Raw genomic sequence first — 20,971 nt, forward strand, 5'->3', positions numbered from 1 at the left:
CCTCCCCTCCCCTCCGGGTCGCTGCATATGTGAGGGCCAATATTAGTTTTATACAGGGAGGCAGGCCTTTTACTGAGTTGCACCCTCAGATATTTCATAGAGTGGGTTTGCGTATTGAAGGGGTAAGCTCTCGACCACAACAGATTCTCTGGGCTTTTTACTAAAAGCGTTTCCATTTTGTCCAGATTAAGAAAGTACCTGGATTACCATCCCACTGTCTTCAGTTCCCCCAGGAGACCAAGGAGACCTTTTTGTTGGGTCAGAGATCATTAGCAATGTTATCTTAATTTCATCTTTGTTGATACCCTCGAAGTTAGAGGTTTGCTGCAAGTGTTTTTAAGTTAAATATGTTAACCATTCTGTTCTAATAAATTTCTTACTATATCTTTAGAACGGTCAGTGCTCTTTTCTTCTGATACGGAGCTTCAAATACCTTGTACAGACTGTGGGGATTCGCTCTGGTAGGCAGGTAAGCGGACACAGCATAGAGGCAAATGACCAGGTTGTAAATCACTCTTCAGTGTTTATTCACACTTATAACACAACAGTCACTTTTCAGGCTTGGTGCTTGTTCACACACAGAAAAACAAATTAAAGTTCACCTGGTATCCTGGGTGTCAGTTCACACCCGGCTGAATGCTTAGCCTCAGAAAGTCCACTTGCAGGCTTTAAGGCGGCCTGTTCGCCTGACACACGGTCTTCAGACCTAAGCACAGAGATCTCCAGAGCTCCAATGTCAGAGGGAGGTAATTCACACCATCTGACAGTGCTGGCTGTTTTTTATAAGCCTGCCAAGTCCCTGCCTGGCACGTGGGGAGTAGTCACCCACCCAGCACTTTGACTACTCCCAGTAAGAGCCGTCCCAGATCAGCTATTTACAGCCATACTAAAATAGCAAAGTGTCAATCAACATTAGCTGCCGCTGACCCATGAAAATACCGGCTCTTACTTCACCGAGGCCAGGAACCTCAGTGACACATACCTACCATCAATGACGACCCCTTGTACCTTCCTACAAGACATAAAATTAAAGCATAACATGCTTGATACCTACAGACACCACTAGAGGGAGCTTGAGCGCTTACTGCATACTGTTTGCACATTGAACACAATAAAAATAAAAAAAGTATGTAGTAAGCTCCCTCTACTGGCGGATGCAAATAGATAGCATGCTATCTTCATAATATACATCTATGCAGGGTATTTTAAACTCTGTATCACATAAACTGTGCTCAGACCCCTGAAAAGTACATAAAACAACATAAAGATAAAAGGTGGAGAATCACTTTAAGGCTCAAGCCCATCTTCTTTTTTTTACCTCTCCACATTCTGTCAATCATACATTTTTTATGGACTTTTTTTTTTGCAGGATGGTTTGCCTATTTTTAGGGGTTTTTTTTTGCTGTACACATTCGTAAAATTTTAATATGCATACATTTTTTAAATTATGAACTGCAGGGAAAAAAGAAAATTCTGCCATATCTTTTCACTGTTTACCTTAAAAATTGTGTTATATGGGCTGTGGTGAGTATAGGAATACCTAATATATGTAATGTTTACTAGTTTTGGGATCTTTTTTGTTTAATATGATTTCATAATCAATCAATTAAACGAATATGGGAAAACAATCTTAAAGAGTAACTAAACCTTTGAATGAAATTTTAATATGATGTCCCTAATGCCCTAAAAAAAAAAAATTTTTATAAATTTTTTCTTTTTCTTAGTGAAAAATACAAAATGCGCTTAAAACTCAGTTCTCTGTACACTGCTGACTGCTCTGGGCTGTGAAATTTATGAATGGGTCGCAGCAGCGCAGGGAGTACAGGCAGGAGTGCACATTTCTGCTCCTGCCCGCCTCCCCCCCCCGAAGGTTTATTAACTCCTGGCATAGCACATGGGTACCCTGCACCCATGTATTATGCCAGGATTAGCTAAGCGGAGCGGCTCCTGCCTGATCCGTTAAGCAAAGAGAACTGCATGTCAGAACTTAGCTAAGCGGAGCAGGCAGAAGCAGGAGCCCGCTCAGCTTAGCTAATCCTGGCATAGTACATGGGTACACAGGGTACTGATGTGCTATGCCAGGAGTTGGTAATCCTCTGGGGTGCACGGGCAGGAGCAGCAATATGTGCTCGTGCCCATACACACTGCTGCTGCGGCCCCATTCATAAATTTCTCACTCCGTACTCTGTACTGAGTTTTAGGCGCCCAGGGAATGGTGCGCTTTAGGTAGGAAAAACACAAAGAAAAATACAAAATGAATAAATAAAGTATATTGGAAAAAGTTTTTTTAGGGCATATTAAAATTTCAGTTTACTTTTGTTCTAGCGCATGTAAACTAAAAAGCTATTTTTCATACATTCTAGATAAAAAATAAAAAAAAACTGCTATTGTTTTGTGTCTATGCACAGCTACATGTCTCCATGGTAACAGACTACATAATAAACCCGCAATCACACTCCCTGCCATCTGTCTACTATTTCTTGTTACCTACGTAATGTACTGTATGTTACAGGACAATCAGCAGAATTTTGAATGGGGCTCTGGATGTGACCAGAGTAGAAGACAAGATTTATGAAGATTTTAATGTGAAATTCTGTAGAAAATTGATTGTTCAAAAAGACAAATGGGAAAGTTGCAGGGAAAATGTAGCATTACATGCCGCCAAATAAATGTAACCAGGTCAGCCTAATGGGGCATGTGGAAAGAGGTTTTTGAGTCAAGATTTGTTCTTTTGTGGTTTTACGGATTTTGGATTTGCATTTTTACTGCCCTGGGTAAGAATAATTTCAGGAGCTCGCCCATTGGTATTTCTACGTGAAATGTCAGGCTGCGGAGGGCTGGTCATTATTTTTCTTTGTTAGTAAATACTTTTCACCTTTTTTGATTTCCTGCAATGAGAAAATCTCATCTATAATAATTCTTTACATATACAAGCAAATTAGTGAAAGCGTTGCAGGAAATGTCATCCCGTCTGGAAATGTCATCACGCCCGAGACTATTGATATGTTACTAACACACTGAGATAAGTGTAATGTTACCCCTAATAACAGACTGTGCAAAGTGGCCCCCTCCGGAAATACACTTATTGACAAAACAAAATAAAATAATAACGCACCCTGATATAAATGGCAGATTGCTGCAAAACTCAGGGAGATATGGACATGATTAGAGTTGTGTCAAAAACCTACAAAAAATGAGCCACAAAATACCAAAAATATGAAAATCTTGATCAATTGATAGAATAAATAATATTACATAAAATAAGGAAAAGGGGCAGAAAAAGGCGTCATCACTGACCATCATAAACCGCATAGGAGTGTATAAGTATAATCATGGATGCTGATCTATCGGTAAGATGATGAGGGCAATGCAGGGTATAATGAAAAAGCAGGGAGGCACAAACTTCTTCGGGATACATAAAAAAAAGCCCAGATAGAAGACAATAGCAGGATACACTATAAACCCATACATTAAAGGGGTTATCCCATGACTAATTTAAAAAATAACCAGACATCATATAGTACATGACAATATCTTTGTAACAAAACTAGCCCTGTCCCTCACATGGATCCAGAGATCTCTCCATTCATTGCTCTGCTAGATTTACCTTATATCAATCAGACAGCACAGGAGGAGGAATGTCCTTGGTGCAGCTCAGGGGGCGTGTCCATGCTCTCCCTATCCCAGCTCAGGAGGCGTGTCCATGCTCTCCCTATCTCAGCTCAGGAGGCGTGTCCATGCTCTCCCTATCACAACTCAGGAGTCAGTTGAAGGATGAAACTGAGCATGTGCGACCACCTCAGTGAGCAGGACAAAGGTGGCGCTATACAGATAGACTTTATTGAGTAACTCAATGGCTATGCAAAATTTCATGCAATTACAAAATAATTCATATTCAGGTGACTGTATGAAAACTGTAGAATATTTTTTGTGCGACAACCCCTTTAGGAACAACCTTAAATTGACATATCCATTACATATGATGTCAATAGCGTGGAATTTTTGGAAGTGGATTTACAACGTGATGCGTTTCATGCAAAGAGATGTACATATGTGTTAAAATGATCAACAAAATATGTGGAGATAGTGGTCAGAGAAATACAGCGAGACCCAGATTCTTGTTGAGACCCTCAGGACACAAAGTCCTCAGCTTCCAAATCCACCTGCTTTCTTTCTGTGTAAGCTTTTTAGATGCATCCCCAGCTCCTAATCCCGTCTTAATCCAATTGATTCCTCCCACCTTTAGGAGTCTTGGATTACAGTTAAGGGCCACTTTAAAGCGCCTGGAAGTCCATTTTAATTCATCAAGGGACTTTTTATCTTTTGCTGCAATCAGTGGCGTAGTTGTAGGGGGTCACAGCGGTCGTAATTTCGAAAAAAATAAGAAAAAGATGTACTTTTTCGAAAAAAACATCTGTTTGCTTGAAACCCAACGCATCATGTTGTAAAACCACGTCCAAAAATGTCCCCCTATTGACATCATATGTATACTGTCAACTTAATGTTCTGAAGATTGTTCTTAAGTAAAACCAAAAATTCCCGTAGCTGACGTCTGGTATCCTGCCGGATGAAAAACATGTCATCAAGGTACCGCGCCCAGAAAATGGCGCTGTCCATGATGACATCTCAATCTGACTTCTTGGCCACTTCTTCCTGGAGCTGGCAAAGGAACCCTCAAAAATCGCCACACATTGATGCACGTTCTAAAAAATGGAGTCCCTAGAACTAGAATATTGATAAATAGGGTCCGAGATCAATCAAATCTGAGGTGACAAGCCATCAAAACCTCATCCATGGCATTTAATAAACATTGCATCAACTTCCAGTATGACATGGCAGCGAGGTGGAAGGCTCTGCGCCTCCATCACTTCTTACCTTTGAGACGATGGCTTAGGATCTGTTCCAGAATGGAGGCAAAGTTTAAAAATTCAGGTGCAGAATCATCAATGGTCTCAAAGCAGGAGCGGTCAATCAGTGTCTTCACGGAAAACCTGCAAGGAAGCCCAGAGAAACCAGTCACTGACTGTTCCCTAAATGTTGGGATATTAATATATTAGTATTTATATAGTGCCATCAGCTTCCGTATTGTTTTACATAGCACAATCTGGGAGTAACGCATTGTAATGGGGTGTTCACATCTGCACTGGAAGCCTTGTCAGAGGTCTCCTTTGTGGATTCTGCTAAAATAATCTGAACCTCATAGCACAGCATACTACAGAATTTTGTCCCGTTAAATGACAGTCACCATTATAGTCAGTAGAGTCTGCGGGCACTGTTACTTCCAGGTCCTGGTTCGACACACAAGAAATGTCTGAACATGCCCGCTCAGCCAATCACTCGCCACTCACTGTGTGTCCAGGATGCTGCTGTACTTTCCTCACCATCTAAAGCTTGTGTGGTCTGCACTCCTTGCATCCTCTCCACCCACATCTGCTGTGTACAACCTCCTCCCCCTCACTGCTGCCATTGAGAGAAGGGAGGGGGAGAGCAGAGAGAGCCGTCAGAAACGGGAGCAGAGCTCGGAGAGATCTAACACGCACTTTGCAGAATGAAAATAGTGAGACATCTTTAATGAAGACTATTTAAAAAGTTTATCATTTCAAAAAAGTAAATACAAGATATCAGTGCAAAGGTGTCCATAGCCTTTAAAAGGTCTTTCTGAGTTTAAAAAAAGATGGTAAAATGCTGGGAAGGTGTTATAATAATCAAAGGGGTTACAGTCACTGGTTGAAACTCCTTCTGCTCTATTGCTTCCACCCCATTCCTCCCCACCACTGCAACCACAATGTCATGTTCTTGGCTACAGCGATGACATCCTGTATACAGCCCAAGACAATACGGCATGAGACTGCTGAGGCCAGTGACTGGCTGTAGCAGTCACATGCGGTAAATGGGCATGCCATTGCTGCAGTCAAGCAAACAAAGCCTGACCGGAGGAACAGAATGGCCTTCCAATTGTCTGGCAAGTTTCCCGAGAGTGGTGGAGCCCAAGAGATGCTGGCCTCAGCCAGTTTCCTTTACTACAAGAAGGATCAGTACCAGAACATGTTTTAAGAAAATCGTAGCATGTTCCTTCGGAGGATGCTTCTAGGGAACAATAACTCCATCCATACACCACCTGCTGGAGCACTGTATGGCGGAACAGAGTCTACTATGGAGACGTACATGTGTGCCACCATACCGTCTCTGTGCCATATGTGTGAAGCCTACAGCATCCACCTTTTTAGGCTCCCCACAAAATCCACAACCGGGGCAACTGCCAAGCTTGTATGTCCAACTTCTCATTCCTCAGAATGGAGGAATCTACAATCCAGGCTGAAGATAAGGAAGTTCCAGAAGACACCGATTTTTTTTATCCTCTGCACAAGGCAAAGTGAAGTAAACAGGTTTCCACATATAAGAATAGCTGTAAATCCCAAGTGCCTCTTTACCTTGACACTGTCCTGGTCGTTCAGCAAGAACATCACTATTCAAAGGCTTGTAAAATATCATTCGATGCTGGACGAGGACGTGTGAGAATCTACTACGTAACTGCAGATGTAAGGAACATGGAAACAACTGGAAACGCGCTAGCCTGATGTATGTGGAGTGCTCTGATCTCATAGCTATGTTCCATCAATCAATCTTCTACTGTATCTATCTATCCTTCTCTCTACTGTCTATTTTATATCTATCTGTCTATCCATGTACATCAGCACAAGCCCAACAACAATTCAATTCCACCTCAAAGTGAGACAACCCAGGGGGCAGCATGGAGAGGATGGGAGTAGTAGTGGACAGGATGAAGGTGGCAGTCACTTTGTTCATTGGGGTTTCTCTTCACCATACCTCCCTCACTCCTAGGGCTACTGCAGAGCTGAGAGGGTTGCACTTGGGATGATGGAAATAGTAGATCCCCTGGAGCACACCCTGTGGCTCCTGTCTGGTGGAAGGTGGGGTGTCCATGCTTTTAGTGTGCAAATTGATAGGCAGGAGACTGAGATGGAATGGAACAAGTAAATCATGGTCATCTTTACTTGGCAGCAAGTTGTAGAATACACCCAAACTAGATGTTGGTACCCAGTTCTACAAGTCAGCTTCCCCCAACAATGGTCTGGATGAGCTGGACCAATGTTTCCCAAGTTTTAATGTCCTCTAGATGCAGAAATCAGTTTTTCTTGATATAATCCCTCAAAGAGCAATTTCTCCGCTATGAAATTCCAGCTAAGGGGTGCAGAAATGTCTTAAATCTTCTGCAATTTCTGGCAGTGAGGTGCAGAACTCCAAATCACAAGGTGTAAAAGACGCTAATCTAAGATGGATGCCTAAAGTTCAATCTATGCTATGAGGTCCATAACCCATGTCTTCCTTGCACTTCTCATCTGACTGAACACTGGTCAGGTCAACCGCATAAATGGCAAGGCCAGGCTGAAAGCCTAAAGCTTAGTCCGTGGTATGAGGCCCATAACCCATGTCTTCTCCTCACAGGCTATGCCTTGCACTTCAGAGACCCATGTTTCCTCCTCACAGACTGTTCCTTGCACTTCTCCTATGACTGGACACTGGTCAAGTCAACTGCATAAATGGCAAGGCCAGGCTGAAAGCCTAAGTTTTACTCCATGTTATGAGGCCCACTCGTCAGCATAAAGAAACGGAAGCCCCTTTTTTTTCTGACCCTCATGACCCCCTATTGTGCAAGACAGCTCCATCCAAGCAAATGATGCACTTCGGTGCATACAGGGTGGTCAGGAGCGCTGCTGTGCAGGGAATAATACTGAAGGACCTGCACACTAAAATCTGAGGATCGGAGGAATCCCCACAGTGAAACACCCACTAATCAACAAATTATGTCATATCCTACATACATGATAGCAGGAAAACCTATTTAAAGGGGTTATCTAATGACTAATGAAAATCAGACATCCATATAGAACAGGACAATCTCTTTCTAACAAAGCTAGAACCAGCCCTGTACCTCACATGGGTCCAGAGATCTCCCAATTCATTGCTCTGCTAGATTTATATCAAGCTGATAGCTCAAGGGGAGTGTCTTTTCTGCTGCAGCTCAGGGGGCGTGTCCATGCTCTCCCTATCACAGCTCAGGAGGCGTGTCCATGCTCTCCCTATCACAGCTCAGGAGGCAGTTGAAGGCTGAAACTGAGCATGTGCGGCCTTCTCAGTGAGCCGGACAAAGAAATAAGGAAAAAAACAAAGCATGTGGTGCTATACTGATATATTTTATTGAATAACTCAGTGGCTATGCTACATTTTTTATTACATGCAATTACAAAAGTATTCAGATCCAGTTGCTGGTTTGAAAACTGTACAATATTTTTTGTGGGACAACCCCTTTAAGTTTAGCTATGGGGCCCTGAGTTATGCAATAAAATGTATCTGTATAGCGCCACCTGCTGTTTGTATTTCCTTATTTCTTGTCCAGAGTAACTGGACCAATGAATGAGGAGATCTCTGGACCCAAGTGAGGTGCAGGGCTGGTTCTAGCTTTGTTAGAAAAAGATCGTCATGTACTAAATGATGTCTGATTTTAAGTTTCTACATTAATTATGGCATAACCCCTTCAAGAGGAAGACATTTGAATTAAAAAAAAAAGTCACACTCTGCCTCAGCCGACTAATATTTCGGAAAAAGAGAACAGGTGCTTCATAAATTTGGCGGCTCACTCTGACCACCATATTTCTCAAACTATTTTACTTTAGACAACTGGCATAAATAGGCTGAGGAATCTCATGCTTCTCTTCACACAGTGTATAACAAAACTCGCTGCCTGCAGCCAACACTAGGGGGAGCTCAGTGTGAAGGAATTTATACAGTTACTATTGAGATTAATGAAAGCTGCACAATTTCTATGCAGTGAGCTCCCCCTAATGAAAGCTGATGGAAAAGGCAATGAATCTATATGCAGTGGATCTACAATACGTGGTTGTTAACTACAACAGACATGTCAGGAGTGCTAACCGGTCTTGTTTAACAATAGCTATATTGGTAAACCAGACGTTAGAGACCCATGATAGATGCATTATGATTGGGTGCTACTACAGTACAGACCAAAAGTTTGGACACACCTTCTCATTCAAAGAGTTTTCTTTATTTTCATGACTATGAAAATTGTAGATTCACACTGAAGGCATCAAAACTATGAATTAACACATGTGGAATTATATGCATAACAAACAAGTGTGAAACAACTGAAAATGTGTCATATTCTAGGTTCTTCAAAGTAGCCACCTTTTGCTTTGATTACTGCTTTGCACACTCTTAGCATTCTCTTGATGAGCTTCAAGAGGTAGTCCCCTGAAATGGTTTTCACTTCACAGGTGTGCCCGGTCAGGTTTAATAAGTGGGATTTCTTGCCTTATAAATGGGGTTGGGACCATCAGTGGCGTTGAGGAGAAGTCAGGTGGATACACAGCTGATAGTCCTACTGAATAGACTGTTAGAATTTGTATTATGGCAAGAAAAAAGCAGCAAAGTAAAGAAAAACGAGTGGCCATCATTACTTTAAGAAATGAAGGTCAGTCAGTAAGCCGAAAAATTGGGAAAACTAAGGGCTATTTGACCATGAAGTAGAGTGATGGGGTGCTGCGCCAGATGACCTGGCCTCCACAGTCACCGGACCTGAACCCAATCGAGATGGTTTGGGGTGAGCTGGACCACAGAGTGAAGGCAAAAGGGCCAACAAGTGCTAAGCATCTCTGGGAACTCCTTCAAGACTGTTGGAAGACCATTTCAGGGGACTACCTCTTGAAGCTCATCTAGAGAATGCCAAGAGTGTGCAAAGCAGTAATCAAAGCAAAAGGTGGCTACTTTGAAGAACCCAGAATATGACATATTTTCAGTTGTTTCACACTTGTTTGTTATGTATATAATTCCACATGTGTTAATTCATAGTTTTGATGCCTTCATAGTCATGAAAATAAAGAAAACTCTTTGAATGAGAAGGTGTGTCCAAACTTTTGGTCTGTACTGTACATAAAGGATATTTCAAATATGATGATCGTGTGGGATCCACAAGATCGGCTTTATAACACCTCTAGTCTCCTGCTGCAACTGTCGGGATCAGAGCTAGCTCTGATCCTAGCATTATGACCTGTTGGATGCCATGGTCAATAATAACTGCAGAATCTAAGGTATCTGACACAGGGAGGGAGCCATCAGCAGCCCATGATGTGGTTGCGGGATAGTGATGTTGTACCATGTCAGGCAGGGGTTGAACAAGGGCCTCCAGGGCTCAGTACCTGCCAATTAGGCCATACCAGAGGCACGATCTAATACGCTGTCAGAACCTAGAATGGAACCGAACCCGCTGTCGTACAGAACCCTAGTCCTGTGCCATGGCTACGTTACTTCTTGCTTGCCTCCATCTTTGGCCTATCACTTCATGTAATGACCAAAAACCGTCTTACTATGCGTCTAGTCTCTGTGACGGGTCAGCATTGCCACAGAATAACCGCTATAATATGTCCAATGCTGGTATACAAGGCACATTATGCTTACTTAAAGGGGTTGGCCACTTTCTGGATACTGTTGACTATAGTGTATGTAAGATGACTACATGACACTTATTAATATAGCCTTTATTCATTTTCTGAGCCATTTTCTATTTTTCATAAGCCGTGTCCCCTTGTTGGGCAATTCTTCTATGCTGCCCACATGGAGGTCCTGTCCGATGGAGGGTCATGTGACCAGGCAGAAATAACTCCAGACACATTACTCAGCCTTTCCCGCTCAAATACACCACACCTGCCATCTGCACTTGCAATGTTGAGAGTTTTGTGCAGGTGCGGTGTATTTGAATGGAGGAGAATGAGTGATTGGTCTGGTCACATGACCCTCTATCAGCAGCCATTTTATGGACAGGACCTCTATGCGGACAACACAAAAGACTTGGCCGTCTATGAAATATAGCAAATGGTGCAGAATATCAACGAAGACTATATTAGCAAGTGCCATATAGTCGTCTTTCAAACACATTGAGCCAGAAAGTGGTCAACCCCTTTAATTGCAGAAAAGCGGTTTCACAAGTAGAAATAGGTTTTCATTTATAAACGCCCCTCCATCAGCTTCTAAAATCTGTTTACTATTGACCAGAGTGAAGTCTACGAGATCCCCTCCGAGCATGGTCCTGCATTACCTAGGATAACGTAGCCTTCCTCCACGTCTGTCCTGCTCACTGATGACATTATCAATGTGTCCTGTGGCGTTTCCTCCCTAAGCTCACGGTTCCCATCTCACCAAACACGTATTGTTCCGGTGCGGTCAATTCCCGCCTGAAGGCGCCTCGTGAGACACGCTCTGATGCTCAGTCTTGCATTTGGCTATAATTAAAAGGCGCTATCTGTGGACCGATATATTACAGCTTCTTATTTAAATGGGAAATGGTCTGTGGGTCTAATGTTAGCTAATTTAAAGAAAATTGTCAGCGCCTATTAATTGTAAGCGGCTCTTCTGGCTACGCTGTCACAAATTATACAAAGGACTAATTAAAAGGTGCTGTTCCACAAAAAATATTCTGCAGTTTTCAAACCAGCGCCTGGATCTGAATACTTCTGTAATTGTATGTAATAAAAAAAAAGTAGGATAGCCAGTGAATTACTCAATATAATGTATCTGTATAGCGCCATCTGCTGTTTATTCTTTCCCCTATTTCTCAGTCCACCTCAGTAAAATTGTTGAGGTGTGTCATGAACCAGCGGGTGTGAACCCACTGTGCCACGTGTCCTACCTCCTCTAAGAGTGTTGTCTAAGTGAACCCCTCGATCTTCACTCCGGGAGTGTCAGTGTTCTCCATGTGCTGCTGAAACACCGGCCGTGTTTCAGCAAGGTTTTTATTATTGATTCCAAAAAAAACAAAAAACGACTTGATAAAGGGGTCAGGAGTACCCCAAAACGCGCTGTCTACCAATAAACCTGAATATTGCAAAATACCCAGTTGTGAAAGTGCGCCTCCTACTGTCCATACGCTTGACTGAAAAAGTCAAGCGTCCTTTCGTCCCTTGTATGTAGATTATCTGACTAGTACAGAGAAGCTTACCACTTTCCCAGGAGACGTGCACCCATCACCTTCTTGCTAGGTGTGCTGTCCACCCCTCAATATTTCTACATGCTCAGTTCCATCCTTCAACTGCCATCAGACAGATGTATTGTTTAAAGCTGTGACAATTACAGGGAGAGAGCTACAGCAGAAAGGACACATCCCCTGAGCTTTGAAAGGGAGAGCGCTTCATCAGAAAAGGCACATCCCTGAGCTGTGATATGGAGAGAGATGCATAAGAAAGGACACACCCCCTGAGCTGTGATAGGGAGAGAGATGCATAAGAAAGGACACACCCCCTGAGCTGTGATAGGGAGAGAGATGCATAAGAAAGGACACACCCCCTGAGCTGTGATAGGGAGAGAGATGCATAAGAAAGGACACACCCCCTGAGCTGTGATAGGGAAAGAGATGCATAAGAAAGGACACACCCCCTGAGCTGTGATAGGGAGAGAGATGCAGCAGAGAGGAAACACCTCCTGAACTGCCAGCTTGAAATAAATCTAGGAGAGCAATGAATGGGGAGATCTCTGGATCAGTGTCCATTCACACATCTGTAGTGTATTGCAAATCCGCAAATTGCGGATCCGCAATACACCTGCCCGGCAACCCCATAGAACTGCCTATTCTTGTCCTCAATTGCGGACAAGAATAGGACATGATCTATTTTTTTCCGGAGCCGCGGACCGGAAGTTCGGGGCAGCGCTCCGGAAATGCGGTTGGAGCCGGTGCGGACACATTCTACGGACGTGTGAATGGACCATTAATGTGAGGTACAGGACTGGTTCTAGGTTTGTTAGTAGGAGATTGCAAGTACTATATAATGACACCTTCACTTTAGGGCTCATTCTCACCTTGAAGCACTTCCATGAGCCTTCGGGTCCATGCCTCCGCACCGCAAAAGATAGGCCATGTCCTATCTTTTGCAGATCGCGGAAGCATTCAAGTTAATGGGTCCGCACCCTAATAAAGGATTCAAACGGCAACCAGACGTCACAGCGGAAAGTCCTCCATTAATGCCCTTTATTAGACAGAAGAAAGAGCAGCCTTGTAAGTCTTGCTCCTGCTCTAGCAGTCTCGGACATGTTTTATTACATGACTGGACGAAACGTCCACGCGAATACAATCTGACTGTCGTGGATCTGGCTCCCAATCGTTATTTTTGGATTTTCATGATAAGACCTTATTAATAAAATTGTATGAGCAGCCAGCCAATAACCAGCAAAAAGGAAACCCCCAAATTTCTGATTCCAGGTACATAAAGTGTCGACGTATTGAATGGAGATTGCGCTTCCCTGCGATATTACTGAAACTCCACGCTCCTTCCACAAGGTGGTAGGTTATCACGAACCACAGCGTTAATGGAGAGGAAAATCATTGTGGGTTACTTTCCTAAACACGTCTAATAGCTGTAAGACCTTTATCCATCACTTTACTCCATCCCGGCCTAAAATGGATCTTCTATCCAAAGCAGAATCAATATGGTTCACGCTGAAGTCTTCTTCAGGATCCATCATGTTGAATATCAGGTTTGGAGACCTAAGACGACGTGTCTGACTACAAACGTAGGTTTGTTAGCAGGTCTACCGTCTACTTTTTATGTGGCAATGCAGCCTTTGGTATCCAGGCTATGATGTTTCTTCAGCTTCCGCATCACCTCTATCTATACCATCGGTGGTCAGGCTGATCTATACCATCGGTGGTCAGGCTGAGCTTTGGAAATGACCACTCTTAGGGGGTGTGGGAAGTGGTGTCACCCAGGGGAGGACGCTGCTGTAGATGCAAGAATGAGGACTGACTTATCTGGGCTGGAAACTGAAAAGGTCAGAAGTACATCAAAGTGTCCTAGGTCAGCTAGAACGATGACAAAGAACTGAGCTTGCTATTCTCATGGGATGTCTAGAAACGTGACAATCTAAAGAAGATTGGTCATATTAAATTATTCAGGATTCTGGGAAAGACGGGTGACAATCCCCTGATATGTATGCACTGTGGCCATGTTGGGTACCTCAATTTCCTAAGAAACTAATGTACCTATAAGGGTATGGCCACATGGTCAGGTTTCTTGATGCCGTTTTGGAAGCCAAAATCAGGAGTTGGATCATAAATGGAGAGAAAGTATAAAGGACAGATAAGACTTCTCCTCTTTTTTGAAGTCACTTCTGGTTTTGGCTTCCAAAAGTGCATCAAGAAACCTGACCATGTGGTCACACCAATAAATATTGGTCCTGAGTAGAGCTGAGCGAGCCCGAACTTTATGGGGTTTGTGGTTCGGGTGGGTTAGGAATTCCATTATAGGTTCCGTTATAACGTAGACGGAATTCGTAGACGGAATTCAAAACGGAAGCCTTTAAGAGGTATTCCATTTTGAGCCGACATAATATAAGTCTATGGCCAAGGTTAACAGATCCATCTGGTTTCCGTTATGAGGGACAGAAATCAAAGTCCTGCTTCGTCCTGCATAACAGAAACCAGACGGATCCGTTATGCTTGGCCATAGATTTCTATTATGACGGATCAAAATGGAATACCTCTTAAAGGCTTCCATTATGAATTCCATTATATTCTGTTATGATGGAACCTCTAACGGAATTCCTAACCCAGCCGAACAACGGACGGTAAAGTTCGGGTTCGCTCATCCCTACCAAACGAGGCTTCAAATGAGTCGCCAGCTACAAGAAATGTAAGGAGGCTGTGAGCTCCGCCAGAGGGAGACAGGGCGCCCAAACTTCTGCAAGTCAAGATTTATAATAACTTCACTTACAGGCACAGAGCATGTCCTTCGACAAGAGGCGCCAACTTTTTGCGCAGGTCTTTCTATGAAAGGGTGCCAAAACTTTTGCATGGGACTTTATATAAACTGCGAAGCGCCATCATATCTCCTGTTGCCTCTTCTGCTCATGATAAGATGAGTTCTCCACTCTTTCGCTCTTCACTGTGAACAGTTCTTGCTAACAGAAACCTCTTTTCCAAAATTTACGACCTAAAATTAGGCTTTTTTTTTTTTGCACCCTGCTATTTGCAGAAAAAATAATGGAGTTCATTTTAACAATCTCCTAATACTGGCAGAGTACAGAAAGCTCCCGCAAGTCATCCATCTCCGGGTACATAGACGATGTTACAGCGCACGAAGCAATTGCAGATGGCACTGATAGCAGAACAATGGCGTTCGCTCCGCTAGCAACAATAGCGTTGATTACTTCTCTCAGGAGTTGCATTGGAAACGGTCTCTCACTCCGACACAATCAGCGCCTCGTTGTTCTGTGAGATTATTAAGATTAAGGTGCAACACCGTGAGAAAAGTCAGGAGTTCAAAAAATAATATCCCGTTCAATTTTCTTTCATATCTCCATGCAAATGAGGGTGAAGGCACTACGGTACATCAGCCAGAAGCAAGCAGTCAGAGGAGATCCAGCAGGTAGTTACAGCGACGCCCTTCTCCTCTCTACTGGTAAAACGTCTGTGTTCTCCACTCTTCTTTTCCAGTTGTCACAGTGGGCTCCCATTTACCCAGTGTGGACAGCAGCCTCACAACGTTCCCAGCAGAAACACCTCCTACTACCATAATATACAGTACAGGCTTCTCCCTCACTTCTTCAGTAGTCACAGCAGTCCCCTGATTCGTCTAGTAATCAAAGCAGCTACCTCTCCACAGCAGATCCCTCTTCTTCCCCAGTAGTCACAGCATTTACCTCTTCCACTAATGATCACAGCAGTCCATAAACCCCTTCCCCAGGACAGTCACAGCAAATCGCCCTTCTTCCCCAGTAGTCCAATAATTTATCCCTTCCACTAATGATCACAGCAGTCCACAAACCCCTTTCCCAGGACAGTCACAGCAGATCCTTCTTCCCCAGTAGTCAAAACATTTACCTCTTCAATGATCACAGCAGTTTACAAACCCCTTTCCCAGGACAGTCACAGCAAATCGCCTTTCTTCCCCAGTAGTCCAAGAATTTATCCCTTCCACTAATGATCACAGCAGTCCACAAACCCCTTCCGCAGGACAGTCACAGCAGATCCTTCTTCTTCCCCAGTAGTCACAGCATTTACCTCTTCAATGATCACAGCAGTCCACAAACCCCTTCCCCAGGACAGTCACAGCAGATCCTTCTTCTTCCCCAGTAGTCACAGCATTTACCTCTTCAATGATCACAGCAGTCCACAAACCCCTTCCACAGGACAGTCACAGCAGATCCTCCTTCTTCCCCAGCAGTCACAGCATTTACCCCTTCCAACAGCGGTCCCCAAACTCCTTCCCCGGGACAGCCATAGCAGAACCTCCTTCTACCCTAGTAGTCCCAAAATGTACCCCTTTCACTAATGATCACAGCAGTTCACAAACTCCTTCCGCAGGAATGTCACAGCAGATCCTCCTTCTTCCCCAGTAGTCACAGCATTTACAGTACCTCTTTCACTAATGGCCACAGCTGACCCCCAGCCCCTTCCCCACACAGTTGCAGCAGGAGTAATGAGTGGCCCTGAAGTGACTGGAGCTGATGGTCATGGAAGGTAATAAAGCAAAACCCGGTCACCAGGACCAATTTTCTAGTTGTCTCCAGTCTTGGTGACCAGTGTTGTGAAGACGGCAATGATTGCTTAAAATTTCTAAGAAAAGACAAGGCAATCTGGGAGACATGGACTCCTACAGTACGGATTGTCGTCACTGAAGCTGGCCATACACGTTCAATATCCATTGGACAAATGCCTGTTCAGCCGGCAGCTGTTCTGGACTACCCATACGCATGCACAGTTTGACTGAGCATGCCTGTGTTGCCAGATACCAGTTGCCAGATACCTCTGGTGGCGGTTTATCCCCCTTGAGAACAAAGGAATGGGCATGTTGAACTTTAACATGCCCAATCCCTTTTTCCCTCTCACCTATGCCAAATGAGTGTTGTGCACATACGTCTAATGTTTATGGCCACCTAAACCATAGATTCGCCTAATTCAATTACCGGTAATTCATAATTTAGCCGAACCTTACGCCAGCGCAGGGGTTAATCTAAAAAGCCAGTCTTAGTAAATCACCCCCAATGAGTCCTGCTCACACAGGCTGATGATGACCGCTCCCCACTTGCCCATTTTCTGCCGTAACATCTAAATCAGATTTACCGCGGTGCCACAAAATTTCTGTGCCATCTGTGCAATGACATCACCAATTTCATTTTTTGTGTTCCTCTGTAAAGTTACTAGAAATTGTATTCGACCGGTATGGGAGGTCTGAGCAGGACCACCGGGGGTGCTGCTGCAACGGCCATATTCAGTGTCACTCAGCTTTCCCAGGTGCAGGTCAGCACAGAGACATGAGTCGGCAAAGCAGAGTCCTCTGCCCACGAAGAGCTGCTGGATTTGGATGGTCTTCGTTGCCTATTTGGACATATAAATAGCACATTTTTGCTGTAGGAGCCGCTGACTGAGCTGCACGATCCCCTAGGAGCCCAAAAATCTGCTCCAAAAACAAGATGATTCACATCTCCCTGGCTCACCCTTCACGAGGAGTGTTATCTGGAGATAGGCAGGAGGCCAAGGACTCCGCTGCAGCACATTAGCGAGATGGGAGAACGTAAGCACCATCTGTACCCACTAGTCAACCATCCAGGGGGTCCCGGGGGCTTGGCACTCTGACAGCGACAGGTGTCCATTTTTAAAGGAATATTGCAACCAGTCTATGAGTAACACAGAGGAGGCTGGGAGATAGGCCGGAAATGTTTCTTCGCTGCTTTTCTAGATGGATGTATACAGCAAAGTTTATAAATAAGTGGTGATGTCATCAAAAAGACTGGGTTCATGGAGAAATTCGCCTGTAATTTTCACGTTTTAATCAGCAGGATCGTCCCTACCAGCCAGTATGCCTGATTTAAAGGGGTTGATCCTGCTGATTAAAACGTGAAAATTAATTGTGGTGTTCTCAAGAAAAATAAAGACTTATTCTTTATGCAAATTAGGGCCTCACTCCACTAAGTTGACCAAGGGGTTGAAGACTACTGTCTTGTTAAGGCGTTAGTCACCGCCAATACACCTTTTTATGGCGGCCTAGTTTAAGCACTGCATGGGTCTCCCATGGCTGCCGTTTAGCCCGTTAAATGCCGCTGACGATAGCATCCGTGGCAGCTAAGTGGTTTAGATCCCTCTGTCTCCCATCAGCACCCCGAATGAGATGGCGGGTGTATATTTGTATGAGGCTGCCCCTTTCTTGACTGCCAGTATACCCCCCCCCCTATAATATCTATACGTCTTAACAAGGCATATGAAGAGATGCCGTGTTATGGAACATCCCTTTAAATGCCCATCTGATATGACATCACTTTATGATTTGAGGGCATCTATAAAATCTTGCCCCCTTTTTGCAGACTGGCTGTGCAGGGGGTGGCAGCATGTCCAGATTTACTCGAATGGAGAGCGTGCAGGGGCCACGGCACTAAATCACTGCTGAGGACTTTTCATTTATAGGATCTGTTGGGGTCCCAGAGGTCAGAACCCAATCGATCATAGTCATGGCATATCCTGGCAAGTAGGAACGCGGATGGGAAAAAAACTCTAAGGCATTATTTGGGAATTGCTATTCATGCAATTTCTATTTTTCGCAATTTAAGGAAAGTCAGATTTTTTTAAAGCCCAGTATTACTGTATATTTCTCCTGGGGGGGAGGGGAGGACGATGGAGTCTTCAGGAAGACAGTTCTTATCATCCTTATGAATAAAGATGCGAGGGATGGAGAGGCAGCATTTGCAGTGAACTCTGCTTGGTAATTCACTTCTCAGCCGTCAACCTTCAGAATATAATAGAATCAGAAAACAGGAAGGAGAAGGGCTCGGTAAGAAAACGTCAGCCTACTGGCACCACGACCAGAGATGGAAGACGCGGTAATACGTCTGATTAGGACATTCAGCGAGCAGTGCCCGATATCACACCGCCTGTCATGGAAAAGGCTGCACACAAACAGGTGATATTTGGATAAAAATATATCTAAAACATAGAAGACAAATACACAACCAAGTAAAAAACACAAAAGGGCCAAGTAAAGTCTACTGCAAGGCAACGCGAATGGTCCGAAAGGTATTTAAAGAGGACCCCTCTCCTGTCTGTTTTAGTAACTACTTGCATTCCCCATGTAATAACACAAGTCTGGAGCCTCTATTCTTATGACTCTATGATGTGACATTCCTCTATTCTTCCTGCTAGAAGTTATGAATGAATTGACAGTGAAGGTCCAGCTGGGTGTTACCAGTTGGGGGTGTCCCTGCACAGTCTGACACTGGCAGCACTGATTGGATAGTGTCAGACTGAGCAGGGACACCCCCAACTGGTAACACCCAGCTGAACCTTTATTCATAAACTTCTAGAAGGAATAAGGGATTACACAACATAGTGATAAGAATAGAGGCTCCAGAATTGTTATTACACGGGGAAGGCAAGTAGTTACTAAGACAGACATGTCAGGAGAGGGGACGGGTGCTCTTTAATTCCTTACTGGGGTTTGGGCATTGCTGAGAAAAATGATGTTATAATATATGCAAATGAGCCTCTGGGAGCAATTGGGGCGTTACACCTAGAGGCTCTGCTCTCTCTGCAACTGCAGCACCCTCTGCACTTTGATTGACAGGACCAGGCAGTGAAAGCACCATCACAGCTGGTCCTGACTTCTCCTAAAGTCACAGTGCTGAGGGTGCGGCAGTTCAGAGAGAGCAGAGCCTCTAGGTGTAATGATAACGCCCCTAAAGGTTCTTTTTCATATATTGAAACATCATCTTTCTCAGCAATGCGGGCACATAGGAACATGGGACCAACACAGATGTCTTCAGCTGCCAAGTGCACATGTAACAGGTCAGCCAGTGTCATAGGTACAAATCTGCTGACAGATGTCCTTTAAGCTGCACAAATGGTTAATATGTATGATAATATATATGTACTGTATATGAGCATGATGTTACCGGTCAGGCTCTGTTCACATCGGCAGTGAAGAGTCCACTAGGGGCCTGTATCGTAAGGTCTATCAAAAAGCAAAAATGCCAAAAAATGGCAAAATGGTCAGAATTACTGCTACTGTGATTAGATAAGGCTACTTTCACACTTGCGGCAGTGTGATCTGGCGGGCAGTTCCGTCATCGGAAACTGCCCGCCGGATCCGCCGATTTGGATGTGACTGAAAGCATTTGTGAGACGGCTCCAGATGCGGATCCGTCTCACAAATGCATTGCAAGAACGGATCCGTCTCTCCGCTTGTCATGCGGACAGACAGATCCGTCTTGTATTTTTTTTTTTACATTTTTACCGGTCTGCGCATGCGCAGGCTGGAAGGACGGATCCGGCACTAATACATTCCTATGGGTAAAAATGTCGGATCCGGCATTCAGGTAAGTCTTCCGTTTTTTTCGCCGGAGATAAAACCATAGCCTGCTGCGGTTTTATCTTTTGCCTGATCAGTCAAAACGACTGAACTGAAGACAATCCTGATGCATCCTGAACGGATTACTCTCCATTCAGAATGCATGGGGATATGCCTGATCAGTTCTATTACGGTATAGAGCCCCTGTGACGGAACTCTATGCCGGAAAAGAAAAACGCAAGTGTGAAGCAAGTTGAAGATGAAATAATCTCCAAAAGGCACAAGGTTAAAGATGAGACACACTTTTCAACATTTCAAGCAATATCAGTGTATTATTTTGTTTTTTTCCAATGTATTTATTTTTCCTTTTATTTAAACAATAATATATATTTCCATACAAAAAAACATCAAAATTATTATTTCTATTTTCTTAAACCTTACCCCCGCCGATTCCCTCCCAAACTCCCACCCCTTTGCGATGCGTCTCCCATCCCCCCTGTCAAAAAAAGACGGAACGGGGATAGTGAGGAGGTTGAGGCAGGAAAATTTAAAAATTCCATTCTCCCCATACCTCAAACCATATACCCTCAGAGTTTCTTTGCTTATATAAA

At 44.0% G+C, this 20,971-nt stretch overlaps 1 protein-coding gene across 2 annotated transcripts in view; it reads right to left on the reverse strand.

The window, feature by feature from the left end:
* Positions 1 to 20,971, reverse strand: part of RUNDC3B (RUN domain containing 3B) — a 158,953-nt gene that overhangs the window by 123,429 nt on the left and 14,553 nt on the right. For both annotated transcript variants that reach the window (XM_040434539.1, XM_040434540.1), the window contains exon 2: positions 4,876 to 4,991. In XM_040434539.1, coding sequence (XP_040290473.1) covers positions 4,876 to 4,991 — 116 coding nt within the window. The remainder of the gene's footprint in view (positions 1 to 4,875; positions 4,992 to 20,971) is intronic.

The sequence above is a fragment of the Bufo bufo genome, chromosome 5 (genome assembly GCF_905171765.1).
Source record: "Bufo bufo chromosome 5, aBufBuf1.1, whole genome shotgun sequence".
NCBI lineage: Eukaryota > Metazoa > Chordata > Amphibia > Anura > Bufonidae > Bufo > Bufo bufo.